Raw genomic sequence first — 16,179 nt, 5'->3', positions numbered from 1 at the left:
AGGAGCAGCGCATGCAGGCTGATGGCAACGACGGCGAGGAGGGAGAATAAAATGATGGATATGGCGTTAGCGACGGGAAACCCGAGAGAGTGGAAGTCACAAGCGCCCACGCAGAGGGTGGCAATTCGCGTTTGACCTTCCGCCGTCCATTGTTGCGGTCAACGCCGCTCTGCTTTCTTGTCTTCTCACCACCATCATCCTTCCCCTCCGCTAACATGGCAAGCGCCACCCTCCTCCCCTCGCCGCCCTCAACGGCCCACAGACACAAGAAGCGGTCAGCGACGTCCTCTGCAGCGCCTCGTGGCCGTCCAGCTCACCCTACCTCCGCCAACAGGAAACTCTCTCGCCAACATCTGTTGCAATGTCTCGACGTACGCTTCCCTCCATCCTTCTATCTGATTCCCGCCTGATATTCCTCCTCCACAGATCCTCGGCCCTCTCTCCGCCCCACTGCCCCCGACCCTCTCCCTGCCCCCATCGTCCCAGCGAGACACCACGCCCGCCAAACGGAAACTCGACGACGATCACGATGCCGCATATACCAAGAAGCGCCGCATCAACGACGACGCCGATCGCTCGCAGCCGCGCTCCGCCCCATCGGGCTCCCGCTTGCGTCCAGAGCCCTCAGAAGAGGGCGAGCTCAGAGAAGAACAGCCCGTCTTCCGCGATTCCGTCGCTGCTCTCGCCAATGTACCAGTCCGCCGGCCACGCCGCGGCAAGGGCTCCCTCGAGTACTACAAGGATGTCTTCAATAGCTACCTCGCCTCTGGCCGGCAGCTCAAGCACTCGGCCGAGAAGCGCAAGCGATCCACCTATCCCAAGAGCCATATCGACTATACCCCACTGCGCGATCCCCCATCACCAGGCAGTCCGTATCACAGACACGGCCTCCTCATGGCCCGTCTCGAGAACCTCGAGTCGTCTCTCAACTTTGCATACGCATTCTGGGCCCGGGGCATGTTCATGGACAGGAAAGAAAGAAATCCAAATCCATGGAATCAGGTTCTCGGCGTGCTGTCCGCCAGCAAGAACGTCTGGCAGGACGATCGCGTCAGCGACGAGCGCGAGAGCATGTTGCGCGGCTTGATGTAAGTGCCATCGTCGGTCCACCGGTCCACTCACCTACATGGCTCTACAGCTACATGATCGAGGGCTTTGTCGTTGCCCACAAGATTCGATCCAATTCCCAACAGATTCACAACGAGAACGAGTGGATGATGAAGCGGCTCCAGATCGAGGCAGACACCGAGCAGCTCAAGGCTGCTAGAGCCGCCGCGCTCAAGGCTGCAGAGATACGCAGGATGAATCCCCCGGTACAACTCCCTTCTCCCATCAGCAGCGCGGGCTCGACGCCGGCTAGTGAAGGCACGCCGAACGCTGACGACACGAGCGCTTGCAACGCCTCCGCACCGATATCCGCAACCGCCGGCGCCTCGCGAACACCAGTAGCCCAGCCGCCCCCTCCAAAGGAGCTGGAGCTACCGCCGCCGCATATCACGATCAAGGTCAACGCGGCCACCGTCCAACCCCGTCGCGAACAGAGCCACAACATCGTCGTTGCCACCAACGCGATGGAGAAGGCCGAGCGGTACATTACCCTTCCAGCGATGGCGAAGCACTTTCCCAGGACGTTTGCGCGCATGATGTATTCTAGCCTCGCACCGTCCGAGGAGTATGAGCCCGACATCGAGGACGAGGAGGGCGAGCTCTTCTGGCCAGGGCAGTGCGCCACCGGCGAGGGCATCGCATGGGTGTGCACGATGGGCAAGGCGATGATCCAAGAGTTCAGCAAGGCATACGGCTACAAGGGCATTGACGGTGCGATCCCCGACGACGTTTCCGCTGATGGTGTACCAACATCAACTTCGACGCCCGATGTATCGCTGCAGAGGTAGTTTGTGCGGTTCGTTCACTGCGGTCTGTCCCACCTCGTTCGCGTTGCATATGCGGCGTTCCGACCTTGCCTTCCTGTTCTTGGAATTCTCTCTGCTCGGACTCCGCTCGTTCTCCTTGTCGTCGGCCCTCGTTCTCGGTCTTTGGCTCTCGCTTATCGCGTTACTACGTCGCTGACGTTGTTGCCGTCGCTCTCGCCTTCTCGCTTCGCCGAGGTCCCATTTCCAGTGCCATCTCAACTGGTTACTCCGCAGCTTCTTAGGATCAGCACATCTACTCAGATCGCAAAAACCCAATGTACGATATCAACTGACGCAGCATCTGCCAACTCTGTACATTATCTGTAACACGATTCCTTGCCATATGCGCCATCATCAAAACCTCCACCTGCATCGCCACTGTATTCGGCACGTCATCGCCCTTGCCCGCCCACAACGGGCGTTCCGCGTGGCACCGCTCGTCGCCTTCGGGAGAATAGACTCATCGCTGGCGGTTCTCACAGTAACGCGCACGTTCCGCGTTTCACAAATGCGGTGCGCCCTGTGTTGTGGTTGACTCTGCCCGTCGGGCCCGCGCGGCGTGATGCTCGTGCGATGCTCCGGCTGCATACCTCCCTGTGCATAGCTCTCGCTTTCCATTTCTCATCTCGGGACCTATCTGTCGCATCCTCATTTCTCTGTCCATATCATACCCACTGCACGTAATTCTATTGTCTATACTTCCTGCATTCTGCACACTCGTCCGTAGCTGCGGTGCGCTTCGTTCTCGATTGGGCTTGTCCCCGCCTGCCTCGCTGCTCGTACTCCACATCCATAGCGCATGTCCCACTTGCATATCCACAGCCTCTTTGATACACATTTACCTAGTTGTTCATATGATCGCTTCTTGCTCAGCGGTGGTATCTGGTACCCTCTATCTATTTATCGTGTCGGAATGGAATACACACAGATGGGCCAAGCTCTTCGGTCTAGTGAGTCACTGGATGACTGTGCATGTTGGTGATCGTTTGTTCGTCAACTGAGCGAAGATGTGACTCTACCGCACTGAGGATGCACGTGGGTCGGCGACGGCTGCGACGAAATTGTATCTTCATCAGCCAAACCTTCTTCCGAAACTAATCGCTAGCTGATGCCTCCGGTCTACAGACGGGCTAATACTGACAGACACGGCTTTCGATGGGCGAATTTAGGACGAGCGCGCAGGCGTTCTGTTCGACGGTTGTCGTGGCGCGCATTATCTTCGCCGATGAAGACCGGTCTGGACAGCGTCTCTCATTCAAATTGTACAGCCTACCGTCTTGTCTACGGTGTTATCATCGTCCGAGCGATGTGCGTTACCTGCACTGCGTCGCGTTCGGGGCTAGCTGACGCCCGTGCTGAGTTCGGTTTCGGGCTCTGATGTGCGTTCTGCCAGTAGGTGTGCTGCCGAATGGGACGAAACAGGACGTATTCATGCCGCTGACTTCGGTCTGCAAGTTCGACAATGTCGACGGTGTCGGTTCCCCTGTCGCTTAGGCTGGCGTCAAACGCTCTGACCCTCGACTTCCAGTTGGTCTCGCTCGAATCATGTTGAACTTTTATATTCACGGCTTCCCTACAACATTCTTCAAAGCTTATTACTCAGACGTCATCTTTTGCAACTGTCATCAACTGTTCCGGCGCCCGACTATCTATGATCAACGCGCGTCTCTGTTGCGTTCTGCTTGCTCACGGGCGTATAGGACGCTATGGCGAGGGTGCACGTAGATGGGCACGAGAACTGACAGGGACTTACCCTATGGGTGAGTGCCTCATCTGTCTGTTTTGCACGGTCTTTTCGACGCATATGGCCTCACCCCCGGTTCTCGGTGGTGATACCAGCTCGCCTGCCAACCACTGCTTGGTCTCGTTCAAGCGTGTACCATCATTCACCGACTTCACCTGCATAGAGAGCTCTAGATTTATTTTGCAGGTGCTATCATTGCGTCGTACACATGTCATGCTAACACATGCATGTGTTACCTGAATATATCAATTATATGCATTATTCTGTCCTTCAGCCTCATTATCATGGGAACAGCACAAGAAAGTGACTGCAAAGAGGCTGCATCTGCATCTGTTTATGTTGCATAATAGCCAACTAAGTCAGGCACGTCGGAGAAGGAGGCAAAAGTGCAGACCATTGATAATCTTTGTCAGCCATAGAAGACGAAGTGTGACTGATATGTGAGTTGCGCCTGTGATGCGAGAAATAGTGTGACAACCAAGAATGATAGAGAGCCTGGCAGGATGCGAACTACTGTCATTGATCCTGCAATGCAACTGTGGCAGTAATGCAATTCACATTCTCCAGAGCTCTCCTTACCTCCAAAAAATCTGAAACATTTCCTGTATATTACTGGAAACATGATGACTATGTATACTGAGTCCTGTATCATTCAGTTGAGGATAGAATGAATAACAGGCAGATCATGGCCTGTGTATACAAAATGTGGGCTTAATCAGGCTTCGGCTCACTGCAGTTTGTATCTGATACCTTCGATGAGTTAGTCATACTTTCATATTGGATCAAAGAAGTTACATTTAATTTAATTTTGAGACATTTAAGCCCCGGGATGGATCTTTGAAGAGAGAAAATGGGAGAGATGAGCATCAGTGTGACAAAGTTGCCACGAAGGATCATCAGATCTGAACTTCGCCAGGCACCAGCATGTGATAGCCACTGGTAGTGAATGTTGGCAATGTGAGCTTCAGTTAGTGAAGTTCCTTCTGAGCTTGACCACTGTTTCTTTCATCACATACAGCATCCTATGCCCAGCATTAACAAGTCCCAAAAACATGACTGTGATGTCAAAAAGCATATACAAGATGCTATATTCCAATTACATGCTTCTGAATGTTAAGGCTGCTTCTCGTGACTTCGACATCTCCTACCATACCCTTCAATGTCACCTGCTTGGTGCTATGAAACCACATTTTGCTGCACACCAGGCACAGCAGCTCCTAACATTTAGCTAAGAAGCAGCTTTTGTGAATTGAATCAAACACCTTAGTGAGATTGGCAGGCCTCTCAGCAAGTGCACCATCAGTAAGAAGGCATAGCAGCTTTTTAAACGACAACAGCACCCATCTCACAAATGAATGTGGGACTTTCTTCAGTAGCATTCAGACATTCATCTTGGCAAGCCATCTGGACTGGATCTCAAGTGAGCACAGGCCTTCAATGAAGCTACAGTCAAGCAGCACTTTGAGTTGCTTTGTAAAGTGCTGAAAGAGCATGATATATCATGATCTAATATTTACAATATGGATGAGAAGGGTATTCAGAGAGGTGGGAGATGAAAGGTGCAGGTCCTTAAATACTTCATATCATGTGATCGTCATCCTAAGTACAAAATTTGTAGTCCAAATCTTGAACTCATCACGATCATCAAGTGTGTTTGCATGGATGGTGGGAGCTTACTTCTGAAATTTGTTTACATGGAAAAGGAGTTTTATCTGCAGTGATTTAAAGTGAAGGCCTGAGCAATCATGGTCATTGATGATGCAGTGCAGGCACTTTTTGTGATTAGATAAGAAGATGCATCAGTCCAGATACTGAGAACAGTAGACACACTAGTCAAGAAGTCAGCATGAAATGTACAGGGAGGCAGGCAGGAGCGAGGGGTGGTTGGTTGAGAACAGAGGACATATCTGTTGATCATGGGTGCGTGGTGCCTCGCATGTGCGGGAGAGGTTCATCGAGGTTGGCAGAGCATGCTGGGGTGGTTGAACAAGGGCAAAGGTGTCTGAAAGGTCAGTACATGCACCCTGGGATGATGCACGATATAGAGTGACCACGACTCACCTACAGCACCCACCCAATGCCATCTAATCCTACCTCTCTCCTTCTGTAGTGCCACCATCACTGGGTCACCATCTCCTGCATGCATCCACATGCTTGAGAGTGGTGGTGATTAAAAAGGGGGTGGTGAACATGGCAGGCCTGCACAATTGGTGCATCATGTCAGGCATTGGTAAGGTGGTGGAAGAGAACAGAGAACACAGCTGGTTCAGGTGCCGTAGTGGTGAAGAACACACGAGTGGGCAGCTGGTCATCATGTAAGGGAGAAAGATGAGTAATATGTAAGGCATGGGCATGATGCATGGCGTGGGCTCATGTGTGGGTCTTCGAGGTTGGCAGAGCGCATTGGGGTAGTCGAACGAGAGAGGAAGAGCTCTGAAATGTTGACTATATGTGCCGTGCCATGACACGTGATACTGACAAACTGGTACTCACCTGCTGCACTCCTCCAGCCAATGCACCCTCCTTCTGCATCACCACTGATGCATTGCCATGCCTCACATCTGTACGTGCATTCATGAATTGTGGTGATGGGACAAGGGCATGGGCAGCAGATGGGGTAGGCCTGCACAATCAACTCATTGCATGGGGGTGGGTAAGGTGATGGTGGCGAACATTGTATGCCATGGTGGTGTAGTGCGCATGGGCAGCTGGTCACTGTAGAAGGATGGAAAGAGGGATAATGGATGCAGCACAGAGGAGAAACAGGCATGAGGCTCCCCAATTGGAGAGTAAATTCAGTAGCAAGAGCTTATCTAAATACATGTCCTGGAGGGTCACAAAGAGCTCCATTCATGTGAATTTTTGGCATGCATATAGGTGAAGGGTATAACGAGAGGTTGCAAGCAGCGCATAGTGGATAGAGTGGATGTACAGTGAGAAAAAAGTAAAATGAGATATGCATGAAGTAGGCGCTTATTGAGTGAGCTAAAAGAACAATGCATAGAAAAAAACCAGATGGTGGAAATTTTGATATAATGAAGAGGATATGCATACCTAGGGGTCTCAAAAAAAAAAGAAATTTACAGCACCTGCTCAAAGTTTTAGACAATATTCTAGTCACACTTAACAGGGTGCCAAAATGTACCTGATTGTGCAAGCTTTCATGCATAATCCATCATGTCAATTGATTGTGACCCAATTGACACCTCAAAAATCAATGCAGGGCTTCAAGATGACGATATTTTCAAGAAAATAGGAGGTGATCTTGAGGAGCTAGGAGGTGCATGTGGAGGGAGGCCAAATGTAACATTCAGCCCAGGTTATATAGATAGAGGATAAAGTGAATGCATGGCTAAAATAAAATTTAAATGAGATACGCACAAAGTGGCACTGATCGAGTGAGCAGACAGAACAATGCATACAAAAATAACTGGACAGTGAAATGACTTGAAATTTTAATTTGATGAGGAGAATATGCATATTTAGGGGTCTCAAAAAAAAAGAGTACAGCAGCTGCTTGAGTTTTCAAATAATATTCTATGCACAGTTAACAGGGTGCAAAAACCTACCTGATTGCGCAAGCTTTCGCAAATGATCCATTGTGTCCTCAATTGAGACCTGAGAATTGATGCAGCACTTTAAAATGAGGGTCTTTTCAAGAAGATAGAAGGTGATCTCGAGGAGCTAGGAGGTGCGTACGGAGGGAGGCTGAATGTAACATTCAGCCCGAGTCATATAGATAGTTTCACTGTTTTTCTTCTATCTTCAGATTGGCTATAGCTATATTCACAGATAAAATAGTATTAGAAAGCCATATTTCTCAGCTTTCAAATGAGCATCTGATAGCAGAATTCATATGTCTTGTTCTGAAGATATATGCAACTCTATCAGGTAAACTCATTTATACACTTTTGTCACCAACAAACTTCAAAACTCTAGTAGTTGAGTCATCAACCCTTTGCCATAAACACTGCCTTAACCCATTCATGCATGTTTTTGATCAAAATCTGATGCACAAACCTGTCAATACTGTTTCATTTCTTTTTCAATTGCTTTCACAATTCTGTAATCTCTTTAAGTGGCTCCTCATGCCTTGCTAATCTTTTTGTGAGATAACTTCAAAGATGATCTATGAAATTAAGCTCTGACAATTGATCATGCCATACCATAGTCTTGATATTAAGTCAGCTAAGTCATGCTTGAGATCATTATCTTGCTGAAACACCATTTCATTCACTTTTGCTGCAATGCTTCAAGCCATTTTAAAGCTCATTTCTCCAAATGCTAACATAAGGGCAGATTCATCTTGTCATCAGTTGTACAGGTATATCTCATTTCTTTCCAAACTATATAGATTCACATTATCAGTGATCTTTTATCATCTTGATGATATAGCATATCAGAATATGTTCAGCCAGACAAGTTCTACCCATGCTATGTTTGATGTTTCGAAGTATGATTTGTATAGTGCATCAGGGTTTAATCAAAAGCGCACATACTTTACAACATACTCAATGAACATGGTGAATGTGATTATATCTGTCTATAGCAGACTTTCAGCTTAAAGAAGTGAATAATTGTAAGGGCTACAGAACTTGTAAAGTTGTCAGCCACCCAGGATGTGCAAATCAAGTTTAAGACAATAAAAAGCTCTTCTGAGGTCACTTTGAATATTGAAATGACAGATACTGAAGTTGCTGTGAATATTGAAATGGCAGATATCTTGCAGTTTCACCTACATTCATGACATTCTGGGGGTGTAGATTGAATGCTCAGGAAGGGAGTCAGAGGAGCTTAGGGACATGAATGGTGGCCCAACCAAGTTTCAGATAGTGGAAAGCTCTTCTGAAGCCACTCTGAATATTTTGACACAGCTCAAAATGGCAGATATCCTGAAGTATCACCAAGGTTCATGACATTCCGGGGTGTAGATTGAATGCCTTTAGGGACCTGAATGATGGCCTCAACTGAGTTCCAGATATTGAAAAGTTGTTCTGAGGCCACTCTGGATATTTCAACACAGTTCAAAATGGCAGATATCTTGCAGTACTGCCAAGGTCCATGACATTCTGGGAGAGGGGATTGAATGCCCAGAAAGGGTATCAGAGTGCTTTAGGGACCTAAATGGTGGCATCACCCATGTTAACACAATGTAAAGCTCTTCTACATATTACACATTGCAGACGCTGTAGCATTTCTCACCACTGGAAAAGATGAAACCAATATCTACAGCTTATGTTCTGCTATGTTTCAGTCTTCATCTTTCAATGTTACCATCCAACTTCATTGTCACCACTGCAATGTAGTTGTGAATGCAGAAGATGCTTTCATTTATTTATAGGACTGCAGTTTATCACTTTGGAGAAAGTCCTCTGTTAAGCTAGGTTCTTCAAAAAATAGAAAGCTTTCAGAATGGCTGCAAGCCCTTTTCTTTAAAAAAAAGACTCACTTTGCATGCCAAAGCTGCAATAAAAGACTGGTCAGAAGATACTGTATGTATTTGCCAACATCTCCAACTTCTGAGCATTTATAACAAATCAGAGGCAAATTCAGCTAACTCATGCTGTGTGCATTGAGGAACAAGGCATAAAATATCACTTGCATGGTATTATTTATTTTGATGAGTTTCATTTCACTGCAAGAATTGTTGACATGAATGGTCAAACACAGTACAATGATGGAATTGTTACAGGTAATACTCCAACATTAGAATACCCTGTGAAGATAGTACACCCTACTTTCCTCAACAAAGCACATGGTAGATTTAGCTCTGTAGCAATCTACACTAAACTCTGCTTAACCTGACCTTCAATAACAAAAACACAGTCTGCAACCCACCATCACCTTTCAACTGTGGTCTTTGCCATAATCTAATGTCACTCTAAATACAGCTGCTTCTTGAACAATCATACCATCCTTAATCTCTGCCAAAGAGACTGACATTTCAATGTGAGTAACAATATATAATGGTCAATCAATGTGGTGAATATCATGATAAACTTATAAAATCCATTATGAAGAATATCAGAACCTCAGGAATCATTTCTGTAGATGATACGGTCACCACAATCCAAGTAGTGTCCATATTCCATAATGAAGTATTCAAACAACATAGGATGCCAGGGCAAATTATAACCAACAGGAGAACTCAATTCTTAGCAAAACTCTTCCAAGAGCTCTGCAAACTCCTACATATCAGTTCCATCATGTCAACAGCCTATCTGCCTGAAACAGATAAACAGACAGAATGAACAAATCAGATACTGAAACAGTATCGATGAATGTATTGCAATCACTGGCAAAACAATTGAGCACATCTATGACCCACTGCAGAGTTTGCATACAACAACCAGGCATCTGAGGCAACTACACTGTCACGATTCTTTATCAAATATGGAAGACACCCTTAAACATTCAACAACGTATTATGGAATACACAACACCCATCACTAGAAGAATTGTTCAGAGGTCGTGAAGAAGTGAGAGATCAGGCCAGGCCTTCACTCGTAATGGCATCAGAACAAATGAAGTGGTACTTCGACCTCAAGAAGCAAAAGATCTCCTTCAAAGTAGGCAATTTTGTAATGCTAAGAGGACATGGCCTTCATATAAGGGTCAAAAGCAGAAAACTTGCAGCCCAAAACTATGGACCAATATAAGATTTTAGCTGAAGTCACTACCATGTCATTCAAATTACAACTGCCACAAATGATGAACATCTATCTGGTTCATGCATCTAAGCTTATTATGTTTCATGAAGACTCAGTGCCAGGAAGAATGCTGTCACCAAATCCTCTAGTCATTATTGATGGAGAGAAATAATGGGACATTGAAGAAATCCTGGAATTACAAGTCAAATATGGCAAGATCCAGTATACAATCAAGTGGCTAGACTATGGTCCTGAAGACAATACATGAGAATCACTAGAAAACCTTGAATATGTCAAAGATGTGATCAAAAAGTTTCACCAGACACACCCAGATATACCTCACATTGCGAAACACAAGAGATGAGGGCAAAAGGTCCATCTCAGTGAACACTCTAACACCTTTCTATTTTTTGAACCTCTAGCCAAAAATGCCAGATGGCCAATGAAAGGCTCAGATCAGTCAGCTGGTTAGGATCTATATTCATTGTTGTGATCACGGTCATCTAACCTAATAAACACATGCTCATAACAACTGAGCTCATGATGACACCACGAGTCAGAATCTATAGATGCATTGCTAGTCAAAGCAAGCTAGCACTGAAAGGCATCAACATTGCTGAAGAGGTAATTGACCCAGACTATGAGGGCAAAGTAAAGATAATTCTTTGTAACAACACTTCAGACTCCTACAATGTCAAGGAAGGCAACAGAGTTGCACAGCTCATTTGTGAATGTTTTTGAACCAGCCACTTCATGTGAAGCTACTATTTAAAAGAAGAATTCATAAGACAGTGCACAAGAGTCTAAAGAATTTCGTTCATCAGAACGATGAAGCATAAGAAGAGGGTACTGTCACAGTTTTGCCAGACAACCTATATATAGAAGATACATAACTTAGATTACATTTTATGCACATTTCATGTCATCAAGTCACATGATAGATCGATCATCAGCCTTATCATATATATTACAACATCACGTGACTCAGTCATGCAATGTGACCTCAGGCTTTGGCATTGGCTCTGACTAATTATTCAGTTAGCTTAGTGATGATCTCAGGCACCCATCCTGGCTGACTAAGATAGTGTCAATCAGAGCTCCGTCCTGCCACACTATTCATACACATCAATCACAACAATTGAGACATGTTATATGATGGTAGAGCTAGCCAATAGATAGTGTGGAAAGTACTTATATAAGTACTACACAGTAGCATCCCATTCATATAGATAAGATCAGAGTGGACAGAAAACAGATCTCAGTCTTATTCTCCTGCATCCACTGTGACAGCTACTAGAGCCTAACAAGCTCACTGCTATATATCCTCTGTGATATATACTCTATAGCCTCACTCATCACCCAGCTCTGTTGCATAAGCCAGTGAGTACAAGCATTGACTGATGAAACTTGCATGTTGATGAGCTTATCATATCTAAGATCACCTACCCAGTGATCTATCCTTTGAGAATTGCTCGATCAGAGTACCCTTTGAGGGACTGGTCTTTTAATTGTCTACCTTTGTCTATGGTGATCTGTAACACTGCTCTTGTTTGTGCTTATTTATTTGATCTCATATATATGAACCAGTTCAAGTGCAACCTGCATTTGATCTGTGATAGCTACCCCACCATCCACTGCTGGCTCTGCTTGAGACAGAGACATCAAGACTGCAAATCTTAAGTGATTTTTCAATGTTCACAGGTTTAAACATCTGGAAGATCCCTCAGTATTCACCAACATTGAGTTTATTCTTGATGAAAATTGATGTGTAACAGTGTAACCTCTTGTCAAAGTCCACAACTCACACACAATTTTCTCACAAAGCTCAGTGAATGTTTACTGAGTGGGCTTATTGTTGACTTTGACTGATGATGGCATCCTTATAAGTGATAACTGGCCAGTCTTCACTAACATCTCTATCTAGTCTTCAGCAAGATAACAGAGTGCAGCTACATTGCGAGATGAGTAATGGCCACACATGTCATACATGTCAGCATTAGGATGGATCACCTGTCCATGTGTATATTGCAATACTGGCATCTCTTCATATGAATTGATATGCAATGTCAGTCTTACAAAAACACTTTTTGCTTGCAAGAACTAGTGGGTCGATCAATCAATGTAAGAAAAGCAACATTTCTGAGACCCTATACTCTCAGAAATAAGCCCTCTGACAAGGGCTGTGAGATCTGTTATCTGGAGGTGGTGCATGGATGAAGATGCTGGCATATGCAAACAGTATACATTTGCATGGTTTGCATTGCAATTGAATATCTTGTAAATCTCTTATGGCCTACGAATGGTATATCAGAGCATGTTCAATGAGATTAAAGAAATGAACCCAGAATCAAATTTGATGTGTGGCAACTTCTCTATCAGCCTCAGTCACTCTTTTCTACTATAAAAGTCATCCAAGATGCTGCAACGATATTACAACACTCATTCAAGCATTGTGTGGCTGCTGGGCATAGATTATATATATATATGTCAAGTCCAATCAGATAAATACTAATTATAGAATATCATGAAATGGATTGTCCATTGCTGCCCAACCATCATCAGAACCATCATTCTCTTCTTCATTTTTCAGTTCTGAAATCGAGATCACTAGATTCATCATTTGATTACAATAAATTGGTCAGTGCTTGTATGTGATGAAGATGGCAGGACATACCTTGTCAAATGATAGCATATGCACACATTTCTCTCCAATGTCAGTTATCTAGAGAGAAGTCCTTGCACAATGAGACTTTACATGAGATGGCCTGATGACTTCAATATCCTGTAAATATGCATCATAGAAGAGCTTCCCATCCACAAGAGAAAAGTGACAGTATGGATCTTTGACAGCACTAAGATCAGATAACTCCTCCAGATGCTTGATGGTCATGAAGGAGTCTTTAACAGTCTTCTTCCCTTCCTTTGTCCACCTTTCATATACAAAGATTTGGATAATGCATCTGGCTCTATTGTGTCCACCATCCAGTGAAATGAAGGTAATATAAGAATCCTTTGACAACACTGAATGCTGCCGATATGTGACACCTCTGATTGTAATTTTCTCACAGAGTATCATTAAATTGCCTGCCTGCAAGTGTCCTTGTTCTTTTAACAACTCTCACACATCAATACATAACTCTTGCCTGGCCTTTTGATTGAGCAATTTCAGCAGAGCTGTGAACTGATGATTTGTGAGTTTGTTGATGCCATTTGACTTGTCTGCTACAGCTCAAAGAGATATATCGAAGCTCATTGAATTGTGCAATCTGGTCCCTCACCTGTCTTCATGGTAAACATCATCATAAATGGCCACAAGTTTGCCCATGACTGCTTGAACTTTGTAATTTTGCAATAAGCTGCTCAAGTTGGTGGAGCAGCATGTTTGAACCATGTATGTCATCTTGAGATCATCTGTATACAAAATGAGCTCGTTTCAGATCCTCTATATGTCTCTCTATATGTGGAGAAAATCAGTGCACCAAACATTCTGTTATTATTCAGCTTCATGAGCAGATAATTCATTTTTTCTGCAAAGAAAGCTCTAATTAAGTGGCCTGGACCAAAAGCATGGAGATACACACTGACATAGAGGACAAAATGATGGTTAGGTTTAAGTACTGCTTCTTTATACAGATCCTTTAAATGTTGTAGGTACCACATCAAGCAGATGTTGTATGCCCAAATATGTTCAGCTGATATCTGAAGTGAGCTGCTCAAAAAGTCTGAAGTGACTAGATCTATGAAATTCTTCCAGTGTTTTTGATTTTCTGCTGTTGTCAAAAGCACATAGCCATATTAGTGTCACTGGAAATTGATTGAGCAGGCAGAAAGCCAGTGATTTGCATGAAGCTTGTCTGTGCTGAGGTTAAATGGTGCTGGATTAATCCAGGAAGGGACTTTGGTGTGACACATGTCCTCATGTATCTATGCAAGTGTTTCACAGTCAGTACTACCATGGAAGCATCCTTGCTGATGGTGATGATCAAATTATGTTGGCACTGTAATAGAAACAGCATGAATGTTCAGTGATAAGGAAACCTCAAAACTCTCATTTATGGTAGTGCTGAATTCAGGTTTTTGTTTGAACCTCAAATGATATGCTTTGTGCAGTTTTGAATGGTCATCCACTCATTGAGCTGATGGGCCAATCACAGTCATTATATTTGCTGCACTCAAAGAGTCTGACTGATCATGCTATACAAGGTAACTTCAAGCTTAGTAATGCAATCTGCAGAAGAGAATCTTGTACCCATGCAATAAGCCTCGAAGCAAGTACAGCTTTCACGCTATGCTTTCAATTCCTCTGATCTCACACATTGCAACCAGCACAGGCTTAGAGTTACCAGCCAAGGTATTTATCTGACTATCATGGGATAGGGATTTCTCAGCTTTAACAATGTGCTTGTTTAGGGACATTGAAGTCAATGGAAGTCTCAAGCCTTCAATTATAGGCAATGGTGGTGAAACATTCAAAGAGCTATCATGTCCATTGCCCTCACATTCACACTTGCACAATGTTAGTATATGCTGATTATCTGAGAGTGCAAGCCTACAACACACTCATTCATTCAATCTATCCATAGTGTGCTTTTTGGTCTTTGCATGTCAGAGATTGTGTTCCAAACAAAGATGACACAGAACAGCCTTGCTGCATTTTACAAGATCACTCATGGATCTGGTATGGAGGATGTTCAACCCTTCCAACATTGCAGCATCAGCCTGATGGCCAGGCTGGTACTTTGCACTCATGACTGTTTATGCCATCTCCATCCTTGACTTCAATATTCATTCTTTAGATATCCTTGCATTGTGTTTTGAGCAGTTCAAGATAGTAATTGTGCATAGTATCAATGACTGTAAATGAGATTGGGTTCCAATATGGAAGTCAGAGAAGTTTTGACCATCATACTTCATCCTCAGTGAAAAGCCCATATATACTGAGTGAGGGAAATTGTGGCAGCGAGTGGTGCCATGGCCAGGCACTGAGTCCAAGAGTGGAAGAGAGAGATGGGATGAGGGTTGACATCATCAAGCACTTAGATAGTCTCACGATCATGCCTTCGAGTCCTGTATATGTACATATTGCATTGCTTGTTCTCTACACACATACTTCTCCATGCGCATACACCAAAAGTGTACTATTGTAACTGTCTAAAGTACTGTAAAGTCTGTGAAGAGGTTTCTAGGTCGACATATGTATCTACAGCAATATGGGATTATCTCTGAGCCAATGATGCCATATATCCCTCAGGAGATGAGTGAGGGCATCATACACTTGCTGACCATGCATGGGCTATGCTTTATGATTCAGGTCTTCCTAACTACCTTTGGGAAAAGGCTTTTCACACAAGTGCATATCTCAAGTCACTTGTCTCATCCATATGTCAGAGAGGCCATACTCCTTATGAACACTGATATGGTCATCTATCCAATGTCATACACTTATGCATCTTTGGCTCGAAGGCATGGGTGAAGGTTGCTGATAATATACACACCAAGTTAGATCCTAAATCTTGTCAGTTACACTGACAATGCCAACTATTGACTCTGAGATCTGACAGCAGGCCCTCGAGGGGCAATCATGAGATCCCACAGCATTATTTTTGAGGAGAGCACACCTCACCACACTGTTGATGATGTGATCCTCCAGCATCCTCTCTCATCTGTGTTGCAGCAGTCTGCATCTTTGCTGTCATCCTTGTCATTGCCACTGCTACTGATATCACCATCATCTCCAATGCCCTCTGCATCACAGCAACCTGTGCCACTGTGGTGCTCAAGTAGGACCTCAGTGAAAAGCCATGCTTTGTGAGAGTCAAAGGAGGCTGCCCAGCATGAGGATGAAGCTCGAGTGCAGGGAATATTCTGGGCT

The 16,179-nt window shown here is 44.7% G+C and overlaps 6 protein-coding genes across 6 annotated transcripts; 4 read left to right on the top strand and 2 right to left on the bottom strand.

The window, feature by feature from the left end:
* Positions 1 to 79: 79 nt before the first annotated feature.
* Positions 80 to 2,155, top strand: LAESUDRAFT_553599 (uncharacterized protein). The gene is made up of 3 exons (XM_040902916.1): positions 80 to 371; positions 427 to 1,088; positions 1,139 to 2,155. The coding sequence occupies exons 1-3, from the start codon at positions 216 to 218 to the stop codon at positions 1,893 to 1,895; spliced, it is 1,575 nt and encodes a 524-aa protein (XP_040758200.1). The 5' UTR covers positions 80 to 215; the 3' UTR covers positions 1,896 to 2,155.
* A 1,272-nt stretch (positions 2,156 to 3,427) lies between these two features.
* LAESUDRAFT_553590 (uncharacterized protein) lies at positions 3,428 to 3,954 on the top strand. The gene has a single exon (XM_040902915.1). It carries the CDS (start codon positions 3,565 to 3,567, stop codon positions 3,895 to 3,897), a length of 333 nt encoding a protein of 110 aa, XP_040758199.1. The 5' UTR covers positions 3,428 to 3,564; the 3' UTR covers positions 3,898 to 3,954.
* Positions 3,955 to 5,213: 1,259 nt separating this feature from the next.
* LAESUDRAFT_666120 (uncharacterized protein) lies at positions 5,214 to 5,378 on the top strand (the record flags this gene model as incomplete). The annotated part of the gene is made up of 1 exon (XM_040905231.1): positions 5,214 to 5,378. A coding segment is annotated over one exon (165 nt), but the record flags the coding sequence as incomplete, so codon positions are not given.
* Positions 5,379 to 9,249: 3,871 nt separating this feature from the next.
* LAESUDRAFT_666095 (uncharacterized protein) lies at positions 9,250 to 9,462 on the top strand (the record flags this gene model as incomplete). The annotated part of the gene is made up of 1 exon (XM_040905226.1): positions 9,250 to 9,462. A coding segment is annotated over one exon (213 nt), but the record flags the coding sequence as incomplete, so codon positions are not given.
* Positions 9,463 to 12,654: 3,192 nt separating this feature from the next.
* On the bottom strand, positions 12,655 to 13,707 carry LAESUDRAFT_718125 (uncharacterized protein; the record flags this gene model as incomplete). Its single annotated transcript, XM_040907400.1, has 4 exons — positions 12,655 to 12,702; positions 12,982 to 13,029; positions 13,063 to 13,237; positions 13,586 to 13,707. The coding sequence occupies 4 exons, from the start codon at positions 13,705 to 13,707 to the stop codon at positions 12,655 to 12,657; spliced, it is 393 nt and encodes a 130-aa protein (XP_040758196.1).
* A 71-nt stretch (positions 13,708 to 13,778) lies between these two features.
* Positions 13,779 to 14,060, bottom strand: LAESUDRAFT_637060 (uncharacterized protein; the record flags this gene model as incomplete). The annotated part of the gene is made up of 1 exon (XM_040903464.1): positions 13,779 to 14,060. A coding segment is annotated over one exon (282 nt), but the record flags the coding sequence as incomplete, so codon positions are not given.
* Between the last annotated feature and the right edge of the window lie 2,119 nt (positions 14,061 to 16,179).

Source organism: Laetiporus sulphureus, assembly GCF_001632365.1.
Source record: "Laetiporus sulphureus 93-53 unplaced genomic scaffold LAESUscaffold_81, whole genome shotgun sequence".
Lineage (NCBI taxonomy): Eukaryota > Fungi > Basidiomycota > Agaricomycetes > Polyporales > Laetiporaceae > Laetiporus > Laetiporus sulphureus.
Note: the sequence above shows the minus strand (reverse complement) of the source record. Positions and strands in the feature narration are given on the sequence as shown.